Source organism: Mastigoproctus giganteus, chromosome 9 (genome assembly GCF_048544385.1).
Source record: "Mastigoproctus giganteus isolate SK-2022 chromosome 9, ASM4854438v1, whole genome shotgun sequence".
Lineage (NCBI taxonomy): Eukaryota > Metazoa > Arthropoda > Arachnida > Uropygi > Thelyphonidae > Mastigoproctus > Mastigoproctus giganteus.
This window is the reverse complement of record NC_143583.1, coordinates 175,864,547-175,887,376: the sequence shown is the minus strand read 5'-3', so window position 1 is coordinate 175,887,376 and position 22,830 is coordinate 175,864,547. Positions and strand designations below refer to the sequence as shown.

At 37.5% G+C, this 22,830-nt stretch overlaps 1 protein-coding gene across 2 annotated transcripts in view; it reads left to right on the top strand.

Moving 5' to 3' along the window:
* Positions 1-1,413: 1,413 nt before the first annotated feature.
* Positions 1,414-22,830, top strand: part of LOC150080901 (serine/threonine-protein kinase H1 homolog) — a 95,737-nt gene continuing 74,320 nt past the window's right edge. For both annotated transcript variants that reach the window (XM_090381227.1, XM_090381226.1), the window contains exon 1: positions 1,414-3,007. In XM_090381227.1, coding sequence (XP_090237353.1) covers positions 2,003-3,007 — 1,005 coding nt within the window. In that variant the 5' untranslated portion in view covers positions 1,414-2,002. The remainder of the gene's footprint in view (positions 3,008-22,830) is intronic.

Genomic DNA, 22,830 nt, shown 5'->3' with positions numbered 1-22,830 from the left:
TGTTATCAGTATCAATAAGTGATTGTGAGAATAAATCTCCACCTAATGTAATTATTGGCAGAAATGGACAAATTATTTATTATTATTATTATTTTTATTTTATTTTATTTTTTTCGTTTGGTGCTGCTGTTTAAGCATTTGCTTTCATCACGTTGCCAATAGTAATAATAACAATTTAACAAACTTTTTTAAAACCCCTGATCTGGTCAACTAATCGGGAATCACCTCACATCAGAGCCGGCTTTAGAGTAAGGCGAAGTAGACACTGGTCTAGGGGCGACAAGGTTTAGGGGAATTGGTGTCCCCTAAACCTTGGCGCAAATTGGTAAAATTAACCATTCTAAAAAATGAAAATCGGCGGGAGGGGGGCGCCATCAGTTAATGTGGCCTAGAGGTGCCATATACCCTTGAGTCCAGTCTGCGCGGTAGCACAGTGGTATCGTCACCATCCTCCCCACACCGGGTGGAAAAGGCCTGGGTTCGAATCCCGTCGATGACGCGAGGAACTTTAATGGGCTTTTTTCACTCCGTGGCTGAGTTAGTTGGTCTCAGGCGTAGATAGCAAGGTTTTTCTCCACAGTAACTGGGGTTTTTCGTCCAGCAAAACAGGCAAATCAACCATAGAACATACGCAATTTACAGACACAAATTACGGGCAACCCTAAAATAATAATAATAATAATAATTTTTTAATACCCTTGAGTCCGCCCTGCCTCACATTAACTTCCCCCCTCTGCCTTTTACACTTCGAAGTGTTTTTTTTTTTTTTTTTTTTGCTAGTGCTATATATGCTTTTGCTTCCTTGCATCGTGTTCCCAGTACAGTACTAATAACAATTAGTATTCTGAATCAAGTAGTGGGGAATCGCTTTCTACTAATTTCCTCCTCATCCACCCTGGCATGCATCGTAGCAATTTAGGCTTCACTGGCAGGACAGGTGGAAAAAATTAAGTACACAAGGCGCAGAGCAAGTATAAGTGCCTTTTATGAAATCTGGGTTGAGTTCGTTCCTCGTAAAAGCATTTTTCTCCTTTGCACACTTCTCGTCGGGCGAGTTGAGTAGTAGGGTCAGATGTGAGGTAGTATTGTTCCACAGATTACATCTATTCTACTGCACTGATGCATCCTTGTGTCTTTTCCCACCTACTACTCTAGTAGCGAAGGACTGCTCTGTGTTTGCACGTTCCACGAGGCCGTTATCGAATCTGAACCAGTCAATAGCTATTTTTTTTTTTTTTAATCTGTATTATATAGAATGCTGTGTGTGTGTGTGTGTACTGTTTAAGAGGCCAACCTGTGTAACATTCTAATTCTAACACTTCGAGTTTGAGAGGTGCGTTTTCACTAAAATTCGATTTAATGCACATACTCTCGAACCAAGAATTTCTCAGTTGCAGTTAGGGTCAGCAAGGTTGCGCCGTTTGCGCGTCAGTAGCGAGAATGTTGGGCAGTCGACAGAAATGTCCGAGTTGGAAAGTAAATTCTTGTGGATGGCATGAAGCTGAAAGTAAGTGTTGGATTTGTGCAGTGGATTAAAAATCTTTACAATTCACCCAGGGTTGCTTCCCTTCCAATTTTGTTACTCTCTTCGCCCGATGTGAGCACATGAAATGTGTATTACAACTGAAAGAACGTAATTCATTTTTAATGATTATCAAGCATTACATGTGATAAGATATGATGTATGCGTGGTGCGGAGCGCGGGAAACTGAATCTGGAGTTACTTCACTAGTTTTGTATTGAAGCTCAATAAGTGGGAATCCATAAATAGATCTCATTCTTACTAATAATGTAATGTAGAAGATGCAGAGAAAACACCACACAAAACCCTACATGTATAATCTGATAACTGCATATTCAGATGTAAACTGGAACCATTCGGAGATTACTTATATACTCTTTCATGTAAATATATCGCTGCCAACGTGTGTGTGTTTATATGTTACTTTTTGTAGTTTTCCGTTATTAACATGGAAATTCAAAACCCTGTAATGTTGAAGTAATGGGTTGTAAAGATAGTAAGATTTCCAAAGGTAGCGAAACAGATTTGAAAGAATTAGAAATGAAAATTGAACCAGTGTTAGGTCTGCCTAGTAATCGACACCTTAAACCATCGGCATCATCAAAATCTAGTACTGTCAAAGGGCGATCCACTAAAGGTGGTAGAGAACGAACACGCAGAAACCGCGGAGGAGACGGCAGTGATTCACGGAGGAGCGGTAAGCCTAAGTCAAGCAGAGGAAGGCCAAATTCAAGAAAAAATAATTCAAGAAATGTGATGACTCAAAAATCAGGCATTTTAGAGTATAGTCGCAAAAATGTATATGATCCTCGAATTACAGCAAAATATGATGTGAAGGCAGTAATTGGAAAGGGAACATTCAGTCGAGTGGCGAGAGTGGAGCATCGAATTACGAAACAGCCGTATGCTCTGAAGATGATAGAAGCACCTGAGGGTCGTGATGTTTTCGAAGCAGAACTTTCTGTTTTGAGGAGAGTTAATCATCCCAATGTTATTCGATTAATTGAAGTATTTGAATCAAACAATAAAATTTTCATGGTGATGGAACTGGCAACTGGTGGTAATTTACTTGATCGTTTAGAATCCCATGGTTATTTCACAGAAGGAGATGCAGTTAGAGTCCTTCAGATGGTGTTAAGCGGAGTGAACTACTTGCATAATTTAGGTATTACACATCGTGATATGAAACCTGATAATCTGCTCTATTATCACCCAGGCACTGATTCAAAAATAATGATTACTGATTTTGGGTTCGCCAGTACGAGGAAGCCAAATGGAAACCCATATATGCACACCGTTTGTGGGACACCCCAATACATCGCTCCAGAAATCGTAGCCCGACGACCGTACACGTGTGCTGTGGATATATGGGCCGTCGGAATTATAACTTACATTTTGCTGACTGGTACATTCCCTTTTGATGCTGAACAGGATGCTGTGATTTTTAAACTTATTCTTCGAGGGAAGTTTTCCATGGCTGGTCAGGTAAGCCTTCTTCTGTTTGTGACGTAGGAAACAAACTAATAATATTAATTAAACAAATCAAATTACTACATAACAATAACTTGCATACTAAAGTGTTAGCAAAAAGCATTGAATTGTACGGTAATTCAATCGCTAGAGTGGAAGTTAAGTTTCTCCCCCCCCCTCCAACATAGGACGAACTTTTTTTTCCATACATCCATCTTCTTTCTCACAATGGGGGGGGGGGGGTAATGCAGTGGTGTGTAGTGTACTTACTATACTAAATATCTAATAATTAAAATTAAGTAGCTAAGAGACTAAGGGTTAGTAAATATAGCACTTATATTAATCAATCTTGGTTTGCACCCTTTCACACTCAGACACCATTTATTCTGTTGGAATTTGTCTCGTTTACTCAGTTCTTTCTTACTGCACTGCTCACCCCAGGCACTTCAACTTACTAATACTTTTCAGTTAAAGTGCAGCCCGGATGCAGATCTTGCAAGCCAGGCAGAGCAGACTCAGTCAAAAATTCTTACTGGGGAAAACTTGCAGCGGCCTTATCCTAGTGTTTATGGCCAAAATCATGTCTGTCTCTGGCTCACTGTGGTTTTCCCAGTGAGTTTTATGGCTAGTCCACCTCTGAAGCCAGAGGGGTACAGTGTGTGTTGTTGTTAGTATTTCTAATAAATATATTGTTAACTATGTATTCTTGCAGCCAATTTCATTCATTCCTTCACTCACTCCCATTTACCATAACACTCATTCACTCTCTCTTGCTCCCTTGGTGGGTCACTCTCTATCTCACCAAAACTAACATTCATTCCCTTTTACCACAGTTCCTATTTTACTTTACCATTCAGTGCCCAGCTCATTCATTCAGTCTTTCGTACTCTTTTATTCTTTCCTTTAATTCATTCTGCATTGCATCCCCTTTCTGCTGGCTTATTGATATTTTTCATCTAAGCTGCTTCACTGGTTGCCTGTGCATTTCCCTCCCCTACATGTTTATTTGTTTGGCACGGGAGGTTCCCAAGTCCACCACTAGGGGCAGGGTAAACCTGGGGGGCTAGTAAATCCAGTTTAGTCAGATTTGTATATCTGTTAAGGAGCTGGTAGCTGATGGTGGTGATATTTTAAACGTGTCAGTTTAAAATGTCACCACCTTCTTAAGTCTGTAGTACAAGCCTCTTTTGGCTATTTCCAAGTCAAGTGGGAGAGTAAAGGTTGGCAGTGGTGAATTATTTGAAGAAGGTGTTCCATGCTGCATTATTTTTCTCTTTTTGCTTTGTTACAATTATCATTCCACCAGTGATTAGTATGCCGATGGTTTCTTATTTGATACTGTAGGATGGCGGCTGTTGCAGCTGTAAGTATCTGCGCTGTGATATGATTGGTGACAGTGTCAATAGCAGAAGACTCAAGGATGTCATCGTCAAAAGATACATAATTGGTACATTTTTTCAGCCTGCTTTGGAAAATTTTGTTTTTGTTTGTTTGGAATGGGTGGTTTGCTACAAATCAGCAGATAGTGATCACTTTGGAGGATTGTCGTGTACTGCACTCTATGGTTGGGAAGAGGATCAGAAAGCAAAGTAGTTGACCCAGTAGGAAAATGGTTGTAAGCCAGTGTTCAATAGTGTCAAATTCTCTCTGTCAAGTAGCATTTCAATAATCTCACCATGTCCATCCGAGACCAGAGAGCCCCATAATGGATGATGTCCATTAAAATCTCACCACAGTGATGGAGTGATGAACAATATAGTAGTTTAACCACTTGTTACTTATTTGGAGAGTCTGGGTTAGAATCTTCAGAGAGTGAAGAACTTTCTAAAGGCTTCTTCAGTTGGATGTATAGTTAAATGACTTTAAACAGTGGGAGTAGGGTTTCCTCCAGTGAGTTATTTTAGGTTTTTCAGCCTGTCCTCTTAATGTAAGACTGTTTATCAGATGTGAGGATCATGGTTATATTTTTTGATTCACAGGACGTTGTTCATTATGAATTTGCCCTGCATGGTCAAATAGAGAACCAGGAATACTATAAAACAGTTGTATGGCAATTGCAAAAGTACTGTTAGGTGAAAACAACCAGAAAAGTGGGCTTCAGGGAAATGGTACTTGCATCATGACAGTGTCCCTCCAGCACACTTGATGCTTTTCATTATGGAATTTCTTGTGAAGTAACTCATCACTGTGGTGCCCTATCTGACATACTGGATTTATTATTATTATTATTATTATTATTATTAATGGCCATATGGTACAAGGAAGCCTGAGGCTTATGCTGCACCAGCCAAAAAAAAAAAATTCCCAAGTTACCCCCTGAGAGAGAGAGAGAGAGAGAGAGAGAGAGAGAAGTAGAAAGGAATCACCAAGAAAGAGAAGAATGATGATATCCAGCTCAGGACCCGGGGTTTGCCAAGCCCATACTCACCAGATGTGAGCCCCCGGGGTTAATTTAGTGGATTTTTTAGTTGCTGTTGTTTCTCAAGCTTGAAACCCCATTAAAGTCACAGATTTGGAAAATCAGCTAAGAAACAGTGTGACATTATAACTATTATAAATTCCAAAAGACCTGTATGAAGAATCTGCTGAAGCATTAGATTTAGTGCATACAATGTCAAGGAGATTCTTTCAGATAGCCAGTGTCAGTGTGTTTCATATTTGCCAAAATAATTCAGTTCCCTGAACTTTTTGATCATACCTTATATATAAACACAGTTTGCAGTAGATGCCCCTGTTAACTGATCACCACTTAACTGACTCACCAGATTATTATTATTAGCATATGGTGCAAGGAAGACTGAGGCTTGTGCTGCACCAGCCAAAAAAAAAGGAAAAAAATTTCTGAATTACCCTGAGAGAGAGAGAGAGAGAGAGAGAGAGAGAGAGAGAGAGAGAGAGAAAAACAAGAATTAGAAGTAGAAGGGAATTACCAAGGAAGAGAAGAATGATGATATCCAGCTCAGGCCCTGGGTGTGCCAAGCCCATACTCACCAAATGTGAGCCCCTGGGGTAACCAACACTTTAATTTCCTTACAACTGGGATGTGAAGAAGCATTAGAAAGAGAATAGCCTTTTTCAAGTAAGTTTTTTGTATAAAATAATCACAGACAAGTTAAAATAAACTTAAACTTGAATTATGAACAACAATTCCAAGCTTTGTAGTGTTAATGCAGTGGTCTTCATGCTCACAGTAGAACAAACTTTGCCTTCAGTAAGTTGGCACCAATATTGCACTACTTTCAAATAAATGATATCTCAAAAAGGTTAATCTTCTTGCAGTGTTAGTGCTAGACCTGCTTCAAGTCCATTTGAAAATAAATGAGCCCATGTTAATATTTGTTGAAGATAAAAATCTATAATTTTCTATGCTTTCCTAAATATAGACAAATTTTTGTGTGGCATTGATTTTGAAATTATTTTTAAGGTTTTTCCAGAAAACAAACTCTGGGTAAACTGTATGAATATGCTGAAAGTAGCACAATACCAATGCAATTCATTGTAAAGTCTGTTTTTTTTTTTTTCTTCCTGCTCTGAGCAGGAAAAATAAGACTATTTATAAGACATTGAAGTTCTGCACTTCACATACTCACTTCATTTATAAGACAGTGAAGTTCTACAGATTGTGTAATATGAATCTGAATTTCCTGCCAACTCATAATATGAAAGGACTTTGCCTCTAAAATATGAGATTGATGAACCATTGCTACACCGTCTTGTATCCCACATACATGTATTATGGATTATAAAATATAAGAGCAATGAAGCTCAATCTTTCCTACATAAATAATATTTTTAAATGTAAGAGAACTTCTCGTACCTTTTTTTAGGAAAATTCTTCAACCCAATGCTCACATCCAATTGATCCAGTTAATACATTATGTAAAAGGTCCAAATTAAAAATGCGATATAATCCATTTAAAATATTGTTAATTTAACCCAATTTTCTAAAAACTAATCTTGTATTCAGTTCCCATTATCCGCTCACTGCCAAGAAGGAAGAGTGAAGCGCAGCTTATTTACACCAACCCACCCAAAACTGAACCAATCAACAATAAACAGACTGGAAACCGAAGACAATTGTCAAATTCTATATTAAAATCTTTTTTGACTAAATTTCTTTAGTCAAAAAGATTTTAAGTTTTTTTGACTAAATTTCTTGAGTCAAAAAGATTTTTAAGTAGAATTTGACAATTGTCTTCGGTTTCCAGTCTTTTTATTGCTGGTTGGTTTAGTTTTGGGTGGGTTGGTGTGAATAAGCTGCACTTTGCTATTCCTTCTTGGTGGTGAGTGGATAACGGGAACTGAATACAAGATTAGTTTTTAGAAAATCGGGTTAAATTAACAATATTTTAAATGGATTATATAACATTTTTAATTTGGACCTCTACATAATGTATTAACTGGATCAATTGGATGTGAGCGTTGGGCAGTGTTGCCATTTTAGCGGTTTTCCCGCTAGATTTAGCGGAATTGCTTCAGGTTTAGCGGATAAAAATATGAAATAGCGGATAGCGGATTTTTTAGCGGGAAGAGTATAAATGTATTTTATGTATTTTGGCAATGTAACATTTATATTAAGAAATATTAATTTAAGAAATATTAAATTAATTGTTCAATTAATTATTTAATTAACAATAAAAATAATTCATAATTGAAATAGTAGGGATATCATATTTCATAGTTTTTTTTTTTTTATAAAGCGAAGAATCGGTTTTATATTATTCTGGATTTCCCTGAGGAGAACCCCAACAATTTTACGTAGTTACGCTCGCGGTCAAACGACCTGATCATTGGGTCATAGCTTTAAATTGTTGAATCAAATCTAAAAATGTGGAAAAAATTCTAATGACGCCTTTTTTTGAAACAGCGAAGGAATGGCATTGGATAATTTTTCTTCGTCGTATTTGTTTGGCTTCCAAGAAACGCGATCCGAATTACCGACATCTCTTTCAACGTTTCTAATAACCACAGAGCAATAAGTAATAAGAGTAATAAGTAATAATTATTTCTAATAACCACAGTGTAATAATATCTTAGTATAGTCAGTCCTCGTATAGCACGATAGTTGTATTCCTAGAAACCCTCCTGCAATGCAAAATCGTGCGTTTAGTAAATCCACCAGCCGACAAAATCAATTCAAATATTTATACAGTGCCATAAACGATTGTGCAGATCCGAAAAAGATAGTTCATTCGTGTCAAACAAGGTGGTTATCCATTGAAGTTGCTATAACAAGAATTTTAGAACAGTATATTGAATTAAAAGCTCATTTTGAAATAACTCGTTTGACTGACAAATGTTATACTGCAGAACTTCTTTATTCAATGTTCAAAGATGAAAGTAATTTAGCATATCTTTTATTTTAAAACCTATCTTATCTGAAGTACAAAGAGTAAACAAATCTTTTGAATCAAATACTGCCGATCCTACATTATCACTACATGATTCAAACATGCTATTGTCGATGATTGCCACTAAAATGTTTTTATCAAATACACATATTGAAAGGATAGAAGAGGACATTAATAATTATTTAGACCCTAAGCAATATTTAGGTTACCAATTTGAAAGAAAAATAAATGAATTAATAATGAATAAACTTATCACAACGACAACAGATGAAATGGCAATAAGAGAGAGATGCCGTAATTTCTTGATTGATTTGTATCAAAAATTAAAACAACGCCTTCCGGACAACATAAAAGAATTAGAAAAAATGTCATTAATCTCAGTTAAAAATATATTAAAGCAACAAAAAGAACCACTGATAAATTTATTACAAAATTTAAAATTGTCTGAAGTAGAAATTGAAAAAATTGAGCAACAGTATATAAACATTACTCTCGTTCAATGGGAAAACATCAACAAAACAGTGAAGTTTTGGTCAGAAGTTTCGAAATATCGAGATGCAAGCGGTAAAAATCCATTTAAAGAAATTAGCGAATTTGCATTGGGTATTTTAATTTTGCCATTATCCAATGCAGATGTGGAAAGAATATTCAGCAACTTAAATCTAGTAAAAAACAAAACACGCAACAGAATGAGTGTTGGCACGGTTAATGCAATCTTATCAGTACGATATGGGCTCAAAAGAGTTGAAAAGTGTTGTAAAAATTATGTTTTACCTGAAGAAGTGCTTCGCAAAATAGGTACACAAGAAGCATATGATGAGGAGGTATTGAATTTCGAAATTAATTTAGATTTTTAGATATTGATTTTATATTAAAAACAGAAAAATAAATAACTATTTATATATACTATTTGTTTGTTTGTTTTTATTCACTACAAAGTACAAACAAATGAAAATTCAAAAAATTTGGCGGGTCAAGTGCTAAAAATAGCGGATTTTGAGTATGCGGCTAGCGGGAAATATTATTAAGAGTTGGCAACACTGGCGTTGGGTTGAAGAATTTTCCTACAAAAAGGTATGAGAAGTTGTCTTATATTTAACAATGCATTATGGATATATCTCATTGCTTTGTAATGCCTGCCTGCCAGCCAGCCAGCCATCTGAATTGCAGTTGAAAAGGTCTGGGTAGTGGTATACACTTAGTATTAGTAAGGCTGAATGATGCAAAGAATCAGACTTTTTCTGGATTCCTACAAAAAGGTATGAGAAGTTGTCTTATATTTAACAATGCATTATGGATATATCTCATTGCTTTGTAATGCCTGCCTGCCAGCCAGCCATCTGAATTGCAGTTGAAAAGGTCTGGGTAGTGGTATACACTTAGTATTAGTAAGGCTGAATGATGCAAAGAATCAGACTTTTTCTGGATCAGCCAAAAATAAATAAATAAAATACTAAAAATTCAAATAATAGAGGATATTTATACTATTTCCATTCCTGCAAGGTAATCATCTGTTTCTGCTTTAAACATACATTCACTGCCTCCACCAATTTGGGAGGTAACTTATTCCAGTGTTCAACAAACTTCACAAGACCAATCTTCTGATATTTTTCCTAGATTTTATATTTGTGTCCCCTGGTTTGTGTCTTGCGCATGAAGAGAACAGACTTTTCTCATTCATCTTGCTCAACATTTCAATGCCTTATACAGCTTAAACTGATAGCTGCCAAACTTTGCAGTTCCCATCTGTTAAGCAATTCTTCATATATGCATTACTTTGCACTCTTCACTATTTTGGTTCCCTTTCTTGAGTCTATCTTTTTTTTTTTGGCAAGGTCTCTGGACCTGAATACAATATTCCAAATGCAATCTAACCATTGTCTTGTAAAGAGAGATAATGATGGCCTTTTCCCTATTAGCAAAAGCCTAATAAATCCTAGTCAGGACACCATGTGCCTTCCTGACTGCTTGTTTGCATTGTGTGTAAAATGCTATGTCAGATTGAATCATAACACTTATCTTTTTCCTCGCCGACCGGGCTAGCCGGGTGGGTAACGTGCCTGCCTGGCAACCCAAAGGTCGCGGGCTTGGATCAAAGTAATGCAAAAACCTTGGAAGGTGCATTATGGCCACAGAAGCCGATGCATCGCCAACAACTACCAACTACTACCAACGTCTTTTTCCTCTTGATCCACTTTTAGCACCCCCCCCCAGCTTACATGTGACTCCAGACTTTCTGTTCTCCAAATGCGTAACCTTATATTCAGAAGCATCAAACTCTATTTTTTTGGGCCATATATGCAACCAATCAGTCTTTTTAAAGCAGCATGGCCTTGCTTGGATTGTTAACCACCCTTCCCACCTTCATGCTATCAGCAAACGTTGACAGCTTCCTTGAATACTCCCCCCCCATTAATATCATTTATGAAATTTGGAAATGGGAAGGGACCAATGCTGATCCCTGAATGATCCCTTTTGTTACTTGGCTCCTCTAGGCAGAACCTCTTCGGGGAGGTCATCTCCCTAAAGACTCCCCATCTCTTATTAGCATCTTACCAGTAAATTCCGACTTCTTCCAGTTTATATAGCAGCTTTCCTTGAAGAACCATGCCAAAAGCTTCATTAAAGTCTAGATATATGATGTGTACCATATAACTACCATGTCAAAAGCTTCATTAAAGTCTAGATATATGATGTCAAAATTGTTACCTGCATCACTGCAACTACTTAATGACTGTCATATAATTTATCAGATAGGTTAGGCATAACGAACCCTCCCCTTAATGAACCCATGCTGGGATCCATACATTCTTTCTTGTTAAGATGGTCCTGAATGACATCCTTAATCATTGATTCCATGATCCACCTAAGTCAAACTCATCTGCCTATAGTTATCTACCTTTGCTTTGGAACCACTTTTTTAAAGGTGGTGCCAAAGAGGGGGTAGATAATTATAGGGATTGGAAAGACATTAGCAGTTCAAGGGAATCTTCTCATAGTTTAATGATGCTCTCATTAACTTTCCTAGCAGTTTTGATTTTGCAAATGCTGGTTGGACACTAGAGGACTGAAAATGAGTGTGCTGGTTGGACACTGGAGGACTGAAAATGAGTGTGCTGGTTGGATGAGTCCAAATCCAAGGAAACCCCCATCGCCTCAGTAACACTAGTCCGTGGACCCATTGTGTGTGGTGCTCACTATCCAGGCAGGTGGCAGTTGTTGATTAATATGGGGCATGTTTTGCTGGCAAGAACCAGAACCCCTACTGCATATGGATCAACTGGTGAGGTCTATTTGCAGCTCTTATGAGCACCATGTGCACCTTCCATGTTGCATTTTTTCCAAGTGCAGAAACAGGATCTTCCAAGATGATAATGCACTGTGTCATGGGGCCTGCACTGTGCATGAGTGGTTTGAGGAACACAGTGAAGGTACCATCTATCAAAATTGGTCTCCAAATTCGTCTGCCCCAGTCCATTTGAACACCTGTAGGATATTTTTGAATGGGAAGTGAGGTGTATGGACACACAGCCGTCATTTATTCTGACAGGTTGACAGGCAGGCAGCATGGCTGCAGATCCCTACAGGCATCTTCAGACATATAGTGGAGCCAAGGCCCAGGCAAATAACTGTTATCCATGCAAATGGTGGCCCAACATGGTATTAGGTAGGTGGTCATAATTCAATGATCACTCATTGTATATACAGGTAACCCTCGTATAACATGATAGCTACGCTCCTATAAAATGTTGTGTTGTGCAAAACTGTGTTATACGGGACTAAGAAAAAGTACATAAATGGGGGTTATGTTCCAAAAAATACACTATTTCGTTAACAAAAAATACAACATTCTAGATTTCGTGTATCTTCTGCTCTCTTTAAAAAATCAGTAATCTGGATTTGTTTGCTTTTGCTTGATAAATCTTTATGAATTTCATCGTATGGAACTAGGTATTTTTGGAGATCCCTTTTGAACTTTGGGCTCCTTTCATTCAAGGATCTGCATTCCCAAAATAAGATTCTAATTGCTTGGCTAACATTTTGCTTTCCCATATGCTTTTTAGTGTAAAATTTGGAAGTTTAGCATTTTCATCTGCGTTATCATCCTCTGAATTGATTTGGTTTTACCTCAGATACCAATTACACCAAATCACTTCGCTAGCCTCTTTTTCTACCAGTAATTCTTGAATGTCTTCAGTAATCATATCTTTTTTAAAATTTTTTTAGGGGTATCAGCGACTAAGGCCACTTTACTCTGTGTATATTGTGTATAAATTGAGTGTATCCTGAGGTCGATTTTCTGTTTTGCTGGATGAAAACTGGAGTTTCCAGGAGAAAAAACCATGCTACCCTTACCTGAGCCCAACTAACTCAAGCCACATTGTGAAAAAGATCCATAAAAATTCCTCCCATCATTGATGGGATTCAAACTCCGGTCTTTTCCACCCGGTGTGGGGAGCAGGATGATTCTATCAACTGTGCTACTCACATGGGCTTCAGTATTCATATCATCAAAACCTTCCCCTCCCACTGACGTAGCAAGTTCTACTATTGCACCAATTCTTGTTTTGCCAGTTCAGTCATATTTCCTGAATGAACTAACTCTGGACATACATTTTTCCACACATATTTAATGTTGATGATTTTACTACTTTCAGCGATAAAGCTATGATTTTGATACAGTCCACAATTGAGAAATGTTTCCATGCCTCCATTACTTCAATAGATTCGGAATAATTTTTTTCCGAAATCCATTGTAACGATTTTCTGATGTAATGAGTTAAAGGTGGATATAATGCCTTGATCTAATGGCTGAATGAAAGAAGTTGTATTAATCTAGTACAACTGTGGTGGTAGAAACATAACTTCAACATTTGGATGACTTAAATCTTTTGGATGGCTTGGTGTGCTATCCAATAGCAATAAAACTTTGAAATCTAGATTTTTCCACAAGTTCAATAGTACAGAACGTAACACGGGGATTTCCCAACAAAATAAAATACAGGGATTTCTCAATATTTTTTTTGACTAGCGAGTCAACAACGGGGATTCAAAAAGAGTGGAAATGTTGAAAAATTACATCCAACGGTTTTCCCCACACAAAAGCTCAAAAATACTGTTATGCGAGGTTTACCGAAATTCTCTAACTGTGTTGTGCGAGGATTGCCACAATTTATCAATCGTGTTAGAGCAAAACCATGTAGAAGTACTGTGTTATATGGGGGTTGCCTGTATATATATATATCTTCACAAGTGACACATGTTCATGAGTCTTGCATAACAATGCATGCAAAGCTGTCATGGACTGTCTGAAGCTAACAGTACTGCATTAAAACTACATTTAATCCGGGAATATCTTTTTACGTATAAATTGTATCGAAAAAAATAAATAAATAAATAATTGCCTAATTTCTATTTGTCCAAGATTTTTATGAAATTTGAGATAGCTTAACAAATGTTCCTGAAAGAACTAAATATAAAATTTCACAAGAATCCATCTGCTGGGAGTCGATGTAATGGTATCAATGTATGTGTAACAGTATCAGAGTCAAGTTGTTACATGCAAACAGACAGATATTATGAGGCGCCTCCGTAGCCAGGTGGGAAGGAGCAGCAGTGCGTAGCACACGCTTCTTGATTAGACCGGGGTTCAAGCCTGTCACCACCAAATACGGAGGATGCGGAAAGGTCAGGGAATGACCACCGCATATCCCGGAGCAATATGGCCTTAGTTGCTAATGCTCCTAAAAACTAAATAACAAACAAACAATAACAGATATTATGAAGACAAGAGGTGCTTATGCATATATATGCAAGCAAATGCACCTAAAAAATAATGCATAAAAATACACACATACAGAGTAAACTACTATTAGACCACTTTCACAGGACTAACCCCAATAAGCAGAAAGTGTTATAAGTGAGACCCAGTTTTGGAGACTATTTTTCATCATCAGTATTTTGCTAGATGACTTTTTTTTCCTTTTTTTTTTGTGTGTGTGTGTTTATGAAGCAATTGTTTATATTAAATTGAAAAACTGCACATAATGTACTAGGCTTATTTATTTATTTTTTTTTTGCTTAAAAAGAATTAAAATCTTTAAAAAGATTTTTTAAATTAGCCTAAACCTTGAGTATTACTGTATAATCGTGAGATATTTATACAGTAATTTTGACAATTATCTTCAGTCTGCTCATCCATGAATTCATGCGTGGTGCTAAGTACTATAGGTTTAAATACCTTTTGTATTTGGGGTTTTGTATGTACTGTATCAAATTGTATCAAAACTTGGCAGTGCTGGGAACCAATAACAGGGAACGATCACAATACCATAAAAATGGGTTCTGTCTAAAATTACCTGTTTGGTAGAGGCAGCAACTTCAATTTCAAAAGAGAGGAATGAGATATTTTTTTGGGCTCAATTAATGAAGTACAAATATTATCTGGTTATGGCAAATATTCGAGGGATATTTTTGTAACTGTAATGGCTACAACTAATATTAAGCTAAATAAATTTTGAAACATCTGAATTGCAAATAACTGAAAATTTGAAGGATTTAAGTCTTTCAAAAGGGAACAAATATTCAGAAATTACAGTCTACTCACATAACATGTGCTGCATCAAAATAAAGAATTTCTGGAATCACTTTTAAAAATACACGACCTAGGTGAAATGACCTATCTCCAGTGTGGCATATACTTCTGAGTTACTAGATTTGTGAACTGAAATGCTAAAGTTAAATGATTGAATATATTTAAAATATTAGTTAATACTAATGGCAAATAGTAGTGGCAAATGATGCAAGAAAGCAAACTTATACAGAATCAGCTAAAAAAAAAAAAAAATCCCAAATTACCTGTCCATCCCCTCCAATACTTTGTCTACTTTCAATTTATTTAAACCTGCACAACAAACAGACGGAAGTTTGTTCCAACAATCAGTCACGTGCTGCCTGAAGACAAAATTTCCACACATCTATTCTGCAGCCATCCTTCAATTTAAATTTATTCCACTTCATGTGTATAGTACCAGCAAGAGGAAGAATGCCATCAGCATTAAGCTTGCTCTATTCATATCCAGAATTTAAAACAAATACACCAACCGTTTAATTATAATGGTTTAATACTAGAAACTAAAATGTACCAAACGATACTACACTGTAAAATGATATATGCAAAAGACTGATTTACAAAATAAATATACAATGAAACTTTAATATACAATAAAATATAAATAAAATACTTAAAATACAATAAAGATAAAAGCGATAAAACATTGACTGAAGCTTTCGGAGGCTTCCGCCTCCTTTCTCAACAACAGTGATGTTTAAGCAACACATCCTTAAGTAACAGGCTCACAGCACATGTGGTTCACCAGGCGCATGCTCAATATTTCTTCCATACAATCCAGAACCGGAAGCGGCTCGGGAGCGTGGAAATATAAAATGCTCGTCTTTTGCCAGGACCACAGCTTCTAGTAGGGGGTGCAATCGAACACCCCTGTCCCTATTCATACTATTGTTCTCAGACGAGCCTATCCACAAACTCTCTAGCCACTTATGGTCCCAGAACCTATGCACCCGGTCAAGGATGACCACATTCACCGGGGAGACCTGATGATGTTTCTCCCAATAATGCTCAGCAATGGTGGACTTACTGAACTTTGCGGTCTGTATAGCTTGCATGTGCTCCCCCAGACGGTCTTTTAGTCGCTGTCCTGTCTCCCCCAAATAACATTCCCCATAGTCCGGGCATTCGATCTCATATACGACCCCACTACTGGAATCCCCAGGAATGGGGTCTTTGACCTGTGACAACACTGTGTGCAACTTCCGACCCGGAAGCTGCACACAGCATGTCTGAAAGTCACGCTGTGTGCAGATGTGACTTTCAGACACACTGTGGGGGAGACAGGACGGCGACTAAAAGACCGTCTGGGGGAGCACATGCGAGCTATACAGACCGCAGAGTTCAGTAAGTCCGCCATTGCTGAGCATTATTGGGAGAAACATCATCAGGTCTCCCCGGTGAATGCGGTCATCCCTGACCAGGCGCATAGGGTCTGGAACCGTAAGTGGCTAGAGAGTTTGTGGATAGGCTCGTCTGAGAACAATAGTATGAATAGGGACAGGGGTGTTCGATTTCACCCCCTACTAGAAGCTGTGGTCCTGGCAAAAGACGAGCGTTTTATATTTCCACGCTCCCGAGCCGCTTCCGGTTCTGGATCGTATGGAAGAAATATTGAGCATGCGCCTGGTGAACCACGTGTGCTGTGAGCCTGTTACTTAAGGATGTGTTGCTTAAACATCATTGTTGTTGAGAAAGGAGGCGGAAGCCTCCGAAAGCTTCAGTCAATGTTTTATCGCTTTTATCTTTATTGTATTTTAAGTATTTTATTTATATTTTATTATATATTAAAGTTTCATCGTATATTTATTTTGTAAATCAGTCTTTTGCATATATCATTTTACAGTGTAGTATCGTTTGGTACATTTTAGTTTCTAGTATTAAACCATTATAATTAAACGGTTGGTGTATTTGTTTTAAATTCTGGATATGTACTCTCCCAACCTTAGAGGTCTTTTTGAAGATATTGCTCTATTCATTCAAAGCCTTAAACAACTCAATCAGATCACCTCGCAAGTGATGCTGCAGTTAGCGGAACTGAAGCATTTCTTGGTAAGAGTGCCTCTTTGTTCCCCTAACCAATCTCACCACCCTTCTCTACACCAATTTCAGCAGCTCTGCATACTTCTTAAAATGAGTATACTGTACTCAAGATGTGGCCTGACAGTTGCCTTATACAATGAGATAATCAGCTCCTTATTCCTACTAGCAAAATTCCTGTATATCATTGATAAAACTCCATGAGCTATTTGACAGCCTATCTGCACTGCTAAGAGAACTTCATATTTGACTGCACAATTACCTGCAGGTATTTTTCATTTTCCACTACCCAGAGTGTAGTACCACACAGTTGGTACATTCATCTGGGATTAATGCTACCCATATGCAGGATCTTGCATTTGTCAGTGTAAAACTTCAATTGCCATTTCTTAACCCAGCCCATATGCTTAATTTTTCTAGATCAGTGGTGGGGAACCTCATTGAACCACAATTCCATTGCATTGTGGAATGTTAATCCCTTCAACTCTTAATTCATGGGTGGTCCAATTAACACAAATTACGAGCTAAAGGGATTAACATTCTACAATTAAGTGGTGTCTGTAAAACCTATACACAGCCTCGCCCACATACTGTACCGAGAAGTCACGCTAGTCATAACCACACCACAGTGGTCACAGTCATACACTACCTTGTATCAATATGTATGGTAGCCACTAGCCACAGTGGCAACCTGGTGGTGCTGCTTTTATCAAACAAACTAACAGTATTGATGCGACTACTATACAGGCAAACAAAACATTTTCAAACAACTTGACTCCTATATTTCTGTGGATAAGGAAGAACCATATTTTTGTTACGATTTTTGTGCATTTAGTTTTCATTAGTCAACAAATAGAATGTATCGGAGATCAGAGTGCAATATTGAAAATCACACAGGGCTCCTGCCCACCGGGGTTTCCCCGGTAAGTCTTATGGTTAGTCTACCTCTGGCTGTAATGCTTGTCTTGTGATATTAATCATGAGTTGTAATATGTATGAATTGATTTCGCACCATTATTATAGCCAATTAGCATTTAGCATTTGTTATTCCCCCAAAAAAACCACACTTGCACGCATTGGTTCTGTCTTATTAGGTCTTGCTATTGGTGATGGATAGTCAGTGTTGATTTAAGTGTTTTGTCTTGGTTGGTTGTCGGTTGCATCATTGCAAATTAAGTGCAATAATTTTGAATGCTAGCAACATTTATGGTTCTTTTGCTTAGTTCTGTTTAAGCAATATTGTAAACGTGCATAAAAGTAACCCCTTTCTGCAATTACTAGCAATAATAAAAGAAGAGCTGCAAGTGAAAGTTCTGTTTGATGAAAAATTGACGAATAATTATTTTTTCATGGAAGTAAATGGAAAGTGTGTGTGTGTGTGTTTCATTTGTAAAGAATTGGTTGCAGTTTATAAAGAGTAAAATCCTGAACTACACTATTTTACCAAGCATAAGGAATACAAAAAACTGAAAGAAACTCAGCATTTAGACAAGCTAACATTTTTAAAAGAATCTTTATGCAGACAGTGGTCTATTTTCAAAAGACATATTCATGAAAATACATCTGTAACACAAGCAAGTTATGAAGTTTGTGAGCTTATTGCAAAGAAACTGAAACCACACATTGAAGGCAAGTTTGTTAAAGAGTGGATAGTTGCTGTTGCAAGAATTTTAACTCCGGAAAAAGTCAGATTGTTTGACAATATTAGTTTATCACGGAGGACAGTTTCTGACCGTATAAAAGACATGGCTAACGATATCAAAGTATCCTTGAAACAAGCAGCATCAGAATTTGTGTTTTATTCCATAGCTGTAGATGAGACAACAGATATGGCACATTTGGCTATATTTGTATGTGGGATAATGGCAAACTTGGCAAGAAGATTTACTTGTTTTAAATTGATGCACGAGACTGCTACAGGTGAAGATTTCTGAAGTCAAATCAGCAATATGTGATTTCGATTTAATCTACAAAAAACTGAGTGGTGTAGTTATGGATGGTGCACCATCTATGGTAGGATCTCAAAAAGGACTTGTTGCTTTAATTAAGAAAGAATTGGAGAGCCATCAATTGGAATCTAATGTGTTAATAGTGTGTGACTGTTTTATTCACCAACAAAATTTATGTGCACTTTCTCTAAGAATGGCCAATGTGATGAAAATGGTAACAAAATGTATTAACTTCATAAAAAATAAGGGGTTGAAGAACAGATTATTTAAAGAAATGTTAAAGGACCTTGAAGTGAAATATGGTGATTTTTTTTTGTACCATTGTGAAATTTGCTGGCTAAGCAAAGGGTGCATGCTCAAGCGCTTCTATGAGCTAAAAGATGAAGTGAAACTCTTCATGGATATTAAAGGCTCTCCCATTATGGAATTAGAGGACCAAAAGTGGTTATGTGATTTGACATTTTTGGTCCAACACTGAAAGAACTGAAACCAGAATTGATAGTGGAGTATGCTGCCGAGTGTACCAATCTTTTGAATCAATTTTTCAAAAGAGGTTTCAAGATTTATGAAATTATGAACTGAAACTAAGAATATGCGAAACTCCTTTTGATGTGATGCCAGAGGAAGCTCCTGATTCCTTGCAACTAGAATTAATTCATTTACAATCGGATAATACTTTGAAATCCAAATTTAATAGTGTATCTATTTTGGAATTTTATAAATCCTATGTAGATAGTGAAAAATATTCACTTTTGAGAAATCGTGCATTGAAAATTGCATCACTGTTTTCTACCACGTACCGATTTGAACAGTTTTTCTCAAAATTACATTTAGCCAAGAACCACTTGCGTGCTAGACTTAAGGATGATAATCTTGCAAACCAACTAAGAATTGCTGCATCATCAGTGCCATCTAACATCTCTGAGTTGTCCAGAGTAAAGCAGGGCCAACCTTCTCATTAAGGTGCAAGGTAAGAAGTTTCATTAAAATTAAAACATAATTATGATGTTTTCAGTTTTTCGGTAATTAAATCATTATAACTGTGTGATTAATTAATACATTAACATTTTAATTAATATTCCTTAATGTGACCACGTGCATACTTATGAATTTGTAAAATTTAAAATACATTATTTTTCTCAGCAAAAATGCACCCCCACAGGTTCTTATCACTTGCAATTCGCCCCCAGTACAAAAAAAGGTTCCCTGCCCCTGTTCTAGGTCATGTTGCAGTAGCATACCTTGATTACTGTTATTAACCATCCTGCCAACCTTTGTACATCTGCAAACTTAGACATTAAGAGTCATATGCATTTATAAATGTATGTGGTGGAATAAAGGATATCAACTGCTGGGGCCCCACTCATCAGTAAAAACTTGGTTGTTTCGGTTGCTGGTGCCTTGTGATTCCTAACAAGGTGTGACAGGGAAGTGAAAGCCCTATTCCATCATATTTTAATTCTTCTTTGTAGTAGTAGTAGTTGTACCATTTGATGCAAGATTGTTCACTTATAAAGTACCAGCAAAAAAAAAAAAAAAAACAACTCTGACATCACCTGTCCATCCCCTGCAATAATTTGTCTAGTTTTTCTCTGAATTTATTTAATCTATGGACTTAAACAACAACACATGGAAGTTTATTCCAACAACCAATCTCAACCACCCACTGGCTGAAGGCAAACTTCTGCCACCTCATATGTGTAGTCTGAGAAAGGGGTAGAATGCCATCAGCATTGAGCTTGCTCAGCTTACTCAAAGCCTTATGTTACACATTTATGGACTAATTCAATGGAAAAGTTTGGTGAAACTCAAGCAGTTGCTCTCGACATCTCAAAGGCTTTCGATCATGTTTGGCATATAAAGGTCTTCTAAACAAGCTTCCGTCTTATGGTTTGCCTACTGTTTTTTGTAATTGGTTATCCAGTTTCCTCTCTGATCGCTCACTGAGGGTGATGGTAGATGGTTCTCTGTCTTCTAACTTCTCCACTAATGCCGGTATCCCCCAAGGTTCAGTTCTTTCCCCAACTCTTTTCCTCTTGTATATTAATGACCTTCTTCCATTGACTGGAAATCCTATCCATAGTTTTGCCAATGATAGCACATTGCATTCCACTTTCCATTTTGAGAAACCTTGCCCTGCTCAATGAGCTTCAACTTTTCAAAAATCTGCTACCAATTCCTTAAATGCCGATCTCCAGATATTTCTCCAGTGGGGCAAAGACAACTTAGTTGATTTCAATCCTTCTAAAACTTAGTCTTGTCTTATATCTCACAAAAAGGATTCTTCTGCTCCTATGCTTATCTTTGGTGACACTCCGATTTCTAGGCAAAATGATATCTCTTTTGGGAATTACCCTGACTTCTAATTTCTCTTGGCACAAGAACATTACAAATATTGCTTCCTCTGCATCTAAAAAACTTGGTTTTCTCTTTCGCTCTTGGTGTTACTTTTCTTCCAAACAGCTGTTCACTCTGTACAAATCTCAAATCTGCCCTACCATGGAATATTGTTTCCACATCTGGGGCGGTGCCCCCAAAATCTCTCTCAGGCTTCTTGATTCCATTCAGAAGAGGGCAGTTAGGTTAATTAATGATTCATCTCTAACAGAGTCTCTCCACTCGCTGTCCCATAGATGTACTGTTTCTGCTGCATGCCTCTCCTACAGATATTTCCATGGGCATTGTTCTTCTGAATTGGCTTCTATAATTCCCGCTCTCTCTTTCGAAACAGTTGAAACACGTGCCGCCACCAGCCAACATCCATTTCCTGTTCAACTTCAAACTCACAGAACCAACTTTTCATCTTCCTCTTTTATTCATTCAACTGCCGTTTTCTGGAACAACCTTCCTTCATACGTATTTCCTGAAAATTAGTCTCCAGAAGTAAAGTCCAATGCCAACAAATATCTTCTTTCATCTTCTCAACCTCCAACCCAAGCACGGTACTAAGTACTATAGGTTCTAAAACCTGTCGTGTTTGGGGTTTACATTATAAAAAAAAAAAAAAAAAAACTCAGGACCCTAGGCTTGCCAAGCCCATACTCACCAGATGTGAGCCCCTGATTTTTTATGCTAAGCTTCCTCCACTTTCAGTTATCGCAGAATCATTTAGCATTAGCATAGGCACATGATGCAAGAAAGCAACCTTATATAACATCAGCTTAAAAAAAAAAAAAAAAAAAAATCTAATTTCACCCATCTGCACACTCCAAATGCCTGTCCAGTTCCTCCTTAAATTTCTTTAACCTATCAACTTCCACAACGACAGATGGAAGTTTCTTCCAGCAATCAACCACACGCTGGCTAAAGGAAAACTTCCGCACATCTATTCTACAACTGGCTTTCCTCAATTTGAATTTATGCCCTCTCAGGTGATTATTCTGAGTAAAAGGAAGAATCCCATCAGCATTGAGCATGCTTAAACCATTCAAGGCTTTATACACCTCACTCAGATCCCCTCGCAGGTGCCTAGTCTCCAGACACTGTAATCTGCAAAACTTAAGCCTTTCTTCGTAAGAGCAACCCTTTGTTCCATTCACTAATCTTGTTGCCCTTCTCTGTACTCATTCCAACAGCTCTACGTCCTTAAATGAGGCCTCCAGACCTGTATACAGTACTCGAGGTGTGGCCTGACCATTGCCTTATACAAGGGGATAATCATCTCCTTTTCCCTGCTAGAAAAATTCCTGTATATCCTTGACAAGACACCATGAGTTGCTTTTGCAGACCGTCTGCGCGCTACTCAGAAAACTTCATATCTGCCTGCACCCCAGGTCCTTTTCATTCTCTACCACTGTCAGTGTAGTACCACAGAGTTCATACGTTACTCTGGGGTTACTGCTCCCCATATGCAGTACTTTACATTTGTCA